The sequence below is a fragment of the Mandrillus leucophaeus genome, unplaced genomic scaffold, assembly GCF_000951045.1.
Source record: "Mandrillus leucophaeus isolate KB7577 unplaced genomic scaffold, Mleu.le_1.0 Scaffold26, whole genome shotgun sequence".
Lineage (NCBI taxonomy): Eukaryota > Metazoa > Chordata > Mammalia > Primates > Cercopithecidae > Mandrillus > Mandrillus leucophaeus.
In genome coordinates, this window is record NW_012102698.1 from 662,686 (window position 1) to 668,675 (window position 5,990).

At 58.0% G+C, this 5,990-nt stretch overlaps 2 protein-coding genes across 4 annotated transcripts in view; one reads left to right on the forward strand and one right to left on the reverse strand.

The window, feature by feature from the left end:
- Nucleotides 1-981, reverse strand: part of MCAT (malonyl CoA:ACP acyltransferase (mitochondrial)) — a 32,474-nt gene extending 31,493 nt beyond the window's left edge. The window contains exon 1 of the mRNA XM_011984060.1: nt 844-981. Coding sequence (XP_011839450.1) covers nt 844-981 — 138 coding nt within the window. The remainder of the gene's footprint in view (nt 1-843) is intronic.
- Nucleotides 1-5,763, forward strand: part of TSPO (translocator protein (18kDa)) — an 11,767-nt gene extending 6,004 nt beyond the window's left edge. For 2 of the 3 annotated variants that reach the window (XM_011984004.1, XM_011984005.1), the window contains exons 2-4: nt 2,020-2,230; nt 3,899-4,037; nt 5,330-5,763. In XM_011984004.1, the coding sequence (XP_011839394.1) occupies nt 2,049-2,230; nt 3,899-4,037; nt 5,330-5,518 (510 nt within the window). In that variant the 5' untranslated portion in view covers nt 2,020-2,048 and the 3' untranslated portion in view covers nt 5,519-5,763. Of the gene's footprint in view, nt 1-2,019; nt 2,231-3,898; nt 4,038-5,329 lie in introns of those variants that run through there. The other variant, XM_011984006.1, reaches the window with a different exon arrangement.
- The last annotated feature ends 227 nt before the right edge of the window (nt 5,764-5,990 follow it).

Genomic DNA, 5,990 nt, shown 5'->3' on the forward strand with positions numbered 1-5,990 from the left:
CACTCTGTCTGTGAAATATAAAATACAGTAATGTTCATTATACATATTTTGGCAAACAAGTAACGTAGTGAACTTAGCATCATAAATCCTGCTGCCGAGGGTGGACTCTGGAATCCTGAGTGGCTGGCCTGTGGAGGGGCCTGGGGCAGACGTCTCCACTGCCCTGTGCCTCAGGTCTCTGTTGGCAGACGGCCATAAGGTGGCATCGCTCCCTCGCAGGGTGAGGGTTCATGGCCAGTGTTGGGGTAAAGCTTGCCTGGCCTGGCATACAGCCATTTCCCTGGAAATGCTGGCTTTATGATTATGACTGTGGCTAACATCTTCATGCATTGGTTACAATTGAGGAAAAAAAAATGCATTATCTAGGCTGGGCGCAGTGGCTCACGCCTGTAATCCCAGCACTTTGGGAGGCCGAAGCAGGCAGATCATCTGAGGTCAGGAGTTCGAGACCAGCCTGGCCAACATGGTGAAACCCTGTCTTTACTAAAACTACAAAAATTAGCCCGGCATGGTGGCATGTGCCTGTAATCCCAGCTACCTGGGAGGTGGGAGGCTGAGGTGGGGGAATCCCCTGAACCTGGGAGGCGGGGGTTACAGTGAGCTGAGATTGTATTCCAGGCTGGGCAACAGAGCGAGACTATATATATATAAAAAAAGCAAATCTATATTATCCATTCTTTGCCAAAATTGGGGTCATTCTGTAGTCTATGTATATTCTGCTTTCTTCGTGTTACAGTGAGAACAACTTTTTCATCACTAAAACGCCTTCAAAAGCTTGGTTTGTGAAGGGCCAGTCTTTAATAGTTCCTGGCTGCTGGGCACTGAGGTGGCTTCTGTGCTCACCCAGCTCCATGGATCCCAGGCCAGCAGCTGCTCCTTCTCCCTGGGGCCGGCTTTGCCATTTGCCCTTTGCCCCTGCCGAAGCCCACATTCAGCACAGTCTCCGCTGACCCCCCTCTGCCCCCACTTGGCTGCCTCCATGACCCCCGGACTGCTTGTCTCTCACGTTCCCCTGGGGCAAAAGTGCTCACTGTTCTTCCTGTGGCATCTCCTTCCTGGTCCCTGGTCAGAGGGTCCCTTTCTGAGGTCCAGGCTCCCTCAGCCCCAGTCTGTGCCCACTCAGGGCCTCCCCAACCCCGTGCCCCGCTGGGTCCCAACCCTCACCCCAGCAGGCCTTGCTGCAAGTTGGCGGAACTAAATCCGGTTGTGTGGCTTCTTGTCTCAGACAAGAGCAGATGACCCCTGATTCTCCACCTAGAATCAGAGTGAGTGGGACGTTAGCCCTTCATTTTTTGATGAGGCCAGGGTGGGAGCCATATTGCCACCGGGGCAGAGCCTGGCCCAGAGTGCACTGTGGCCCCAGGCAGGCCGCTGTCCATCTCCGGTGCATGGGGAAGGGGCGGTGGTTTTAGTGGGGCCCGTGTGGGGTGCTGAAACAGCTGTGTAGAGACACTCCTTGCTGCTGTGCACTGAGCTGTGTTCAAGGTAGGTAAGCATTGATATCCCACTCTACCGAGGGGGAAACTGAGGCCCTGAGTTGATGTGATTTCCCTGAGGTCACAGTGAGGCAGTGAGGAAAGGGATTTGACCCAAACTGTCTGATAGCAGTCACCGAATGAGTGAGTGAGTGAGTGAAAGGTGAATGTCAAGTGCTGGAATGTAAAGCACTGGCCTGGCAGAGCCCCCAGAGCTGGGACTTGGCCCAGGGAGGCAGGCTGGGAAGGCTTCTTGGTGGAGGGGACCCAAACTGGCCTCGGAAGAGGCAGCAGGGAGGAGGGGTCAGTGCCAGGAGACCCAAGGTCGAGGTGAGGGTGGACAAAGGTGAGGCCAGGCAGCTGGGGCAGGAGCAGGGCTGGAAATGTGTTCACTCAGCCACTCCTGCCCTGCACATCTCTGTGCCTCCTGATAAGCCAACTGGTTGATCTGTGGGTGACAGGCCTTTCAGGGATGCTGGAGGAGACACAGGCCTAACCCCATGGCCTCAGGAATGCCCTCACCCAGCCTTGTCTTTTCTTTCAGAGCTCCCCTGAACAGCAGCTGCAGCAGCCATGGCCCCGCCCTGGGTGCCCGCCCTGGGCTTCACACTGGCGCCCAGCCTGGGGTGCTTCGTGGGCTCCCGCTTTGTCCACGGCGAGGGTCTCCGCTGGTACGCCGGCCTGCAGAAGCCGTCGTGGCACCCGCCTCACTGGGTGCTGGGCCCTGTCTGGGGCACGCTCTACTCAGCCATGGGGTAGGTGGGCGCGCGCGCTGGCCTGGGGATGAGCCTGGCCCTTTGCAAGGAGAGGCCTGGCCCAGGACAGAGGGTCTCCTCCAGGCGGGCCATGGGCCACGGCATGGTTTCCCCAGCCCCATTTGGCAAGCCAGGGTGGGGAAGCTGTGGGCCTGTTGATTGCACAACTGAACTTTCTCCTCCTGGGCCCCTGGGGGGACGGGTCAGATGCTCACCCCACCCTGGCATCCCTGCCATGTTCACAGCTCCAGGCGGAGGCCGGCTTAGTGTGTGAAGGTTGGCCTTGGGCAGTGGCATGGATGCTTTCCAAGATTAACAATGGCAGTGACAGCCCCGAGAGCAGCTCCTCTGTTGAACTCCTGCCCAGTGCCAGGCTCATCTCATTCATACTCAACGCCCCCCATGATAAGGGGCCTCCCAAGGACACAGGGCTTGCAAGTGTGGACTCCGCACAGCCCCCTTCAGGCTGAGTCTGGCCTGAGTCCCTTGGGACTAGACCAGGGGAATTACACCTGGAAAGGACGTGCTGGGAGGGGCAGGGCACCTCTTGGTGGCTGTAGAGGGGACTGCACCCAGGAGGCGGGGAATTGACTGCCTTCTGGAATGTTCCCTGCATACTGGTTCCGTGTCAGCCCAATGCAGGGTGGGGACACAGGTGCCAGGCACTCCAGGGGGCAGATAGCAGAGGCCAGGCCAGGTGCCCAGCTCTGATGGGAATAAGGCCCTGGAACCTGGGTGTCACCTGGGCCTCACCCCTTCCGGCCCAGGCCCTGCCCAGCCAGGCTCCCACACTTTCCTGGCTCCAGTGTCCCCACCCTGCTTGGCCTTCCTATACCACCTGGTCCCAGCCTGTCTTTGGGGGAACTTTTTGGGGCTCCCTGTGGCTCTGGATAAGGCAAACCCCTCGTTGGTAGGTGAGAGTCAGGGCTCTGGCCCTGGCCGACCGGACTTTATCCACTGATGGCCTGCCAAGAGATCTCAGTCACTTCACCGCCTGTGCCTCAGTCTCCTCACTGTAAAGGGGGTGCTGATACTGCCTGCCTTACAGCATTATCAGGAAGCTGAAATGAGTGAATGCTTGGGAAGTGGTAGGGCCTCCTCATAGGTAGGGCTCCTGTGAGTGCCGGAGGGCATCGGCTACTGTTGCTGGTGGTGTTACTGTTGCCCTGTGTTAACAGCTCCCATCACCAGGCCTCCCCCTGGACCTCACCCTGCAGTCACAGACTGACTCGGGGTCTCACATCTGCCTCACAGTCACCTCACAGCCTTTGCATGTCCTGTTTCCTCCCCTGAAAAACTCCTATTCATCCTTTAAGGCCCAGCCCAAATGTCCTATCCTCTGTGCAGTGCCCTGGCTAGGTTAAGAGCCTCCTCTCTACCTAGTCACACCATGTGGTTCCCCTTCATAGCAGTGACAGTGATAATAATGGCAGGTGTGTATTGAGTGTCCTATATGCTGGGTATCGCATGAAGCACTGCCAGTGTGCTAACTAGAATCCCTACAGCAACCCTATGAAAAATGAAGGCCCAGAGAGGTCAGGCAACTTCCCTGAGATCACACAGCCGTCAGTGTCAGGTCACACATGAGCCATCACTGTGTCACTCGGAGGTGGGCAAGGCTCCTGGCCTTGCTCCTAATGGTGCTCTGAACTGCGGCCTCTGTTTCAGGTATGGCTCCTACCTGGTCTGGAAAGAGCTGGGAGGCTTCACGGAGGAGGCTGTGGTTCCCCTGGGCCTCTACACCGGGCAGCTGGCCCTGAACTGGGCGTGGCCGCCCATCTTCTTTGGTGCCCGACAAATGGGCTGGGTAAGCGTGGCTACGGCATGTGTCCCTGATCCCTGGGTCTGACCCTTGGAGGCCCTGGGGCATCACATAGGACACTGGGTCAATGTAGGCGGGGCCAGGGGAGGCAAAAGGCCATGTCTCTCTAGCTCTAAGCAGCCCACGCCCTGGAGCCTCCCCTTGACTGACTCTCCTTCAGTGAGGGAAGCTATTAAGGCAGAAAGGGTTGCAGGGTGGGTTTGGGGGCTACAGTATAGGAAAACCCACATGAAGTCTGGTACTGTGTGGGCAGGGTCACTGGCCCCTCTACACGACAGCTTTTTTTTTTTTTTTTTTTTTGGAGACAGCGTCTTGCTCTGTCGGCCAGGTTGGAGTGCAGTGGCGAGATCTCAGCTCACTGCAACCTCTGCCTCCCAGGTTCAAGCAATTCTCCGGCCTCAGCCTCCTGAGTAGTTGGGACTACAGGCACATGCCACCATGCCTGGCTAATTTTTTTTTTTTTAAAAGAGAAAGGGTTTTTTTTTTTTTTTTTTGGAGACAGCGTCTTGCTCTGTCGGCCAGGTTGGAGTGCAGTGGCGCGATCTTGGCTCACTGCAAGCTCCACCTCCCGGGTTCAGGCAATTCTCTTGCCTCAGCCTCCTGAGTAGCTGGGACTACAGGCGCCCCCGACTATGCCTGGCTAATTTTTTGTATTTTTAGTAGAGACGGCATTTCTCTGTTAGCCAGGGTCGTCTCGATCTCCTGACCTCATGATCCGCCCGCCTCGGCCTCCCAAAGTGCTGGGATTACAGGCGTGAGCCACTGTGCCTGGCCTTAAGACAGGGTTTTATTACCATATTGGTTAGGTTGGTCTTGAACTCCTGACCTCAGGCGAACCACCCGTCTTGGCCTCCCGAAGTGTTGGGATTACAGGCGTGAGCCACTGTACCTGAAAAAGAGCAGGTTTTTGTTTGGGCCTTGTAGTAGTGCTGGAAGGTCAGCGCTGCCCTCCGTGGAGGCTCTGAGCTCAGAGAGGGGAAGGGACCTGCAAGACCTCTCTGAGCCACCACCGCACCCTCGAACAAACCGAGTTCACTTCAGGCATGTCATGTGCACCCCACACATGGCATGGGTCAGGCGGGAGGACTGTTCCCATTTCACAGATGAGGAAACTGAGGCTGAGATGGGGGAGGGGGTTGGCCAGGTCACTCAGGGGTGGAGTGGGGGTGAGTGAGGTTCCTGACTCCCAAATCCAGCAGCAGTTGGGCAGTGGGACACGCACTTGGGTGGACGTGGTGCCTCAGGCCTCCCTGTCCTTCCTCCCCCAATCTCTGCAGGCCCTGGTGGATCTCCTGTTGGTCAGTGGGGCGGCGGCAGCCACTACCGTGGCCTGGTACCAGGTGAGCCCGCTGGCCGCCCGCCTGCTCTACCCCTACCTGGCCTGGCTGGCCTTCGCGACCACACTCAACTACTGTGTGTGGCGGGACAACCGTGGCTGGCGTGGGGGCCGGCGGCTGCCAGAGTGAGTGCCCGGCCCACCAGGGACTGCAGCTGCACCAGCAGGTGCCATCAGTGATGGTGGCTGTCACGCTTTCACAACCGCTGGGCCTGCTAGTCTGTCAGGGCCTTGGCCCAGGGGGTCAGCAGAGCTTCAGAGGTGGCCCCACCTGAGCCCCCACCCAGGAGCAGTGTCCTGCGCTTTCTGCATGCTCAGAGCATGTTCTCGGAACATGGAATTTTATAAGCTGAATAAAGTTTTTGACTTCCTTTACCATGGCCTTTTTGCTTGGGTGGGACCCCCGGCCACAGGGAAGAGGGGGAGCTGGGGCTGCGCTGGAGCTCGTCTCTGCGGGATCTGCCTGGGCTGCCTTCTCCACACAGGGCTGGATCCGGCTGGGGCTGCCCCACGCTTCCTGGGACGCTCCCGAAGCCCTGCAGGAGATGAACAGAGCAACCCTGGGTGCCACCCTGGAGCCCACACTGGCGCAGACCCAGCTG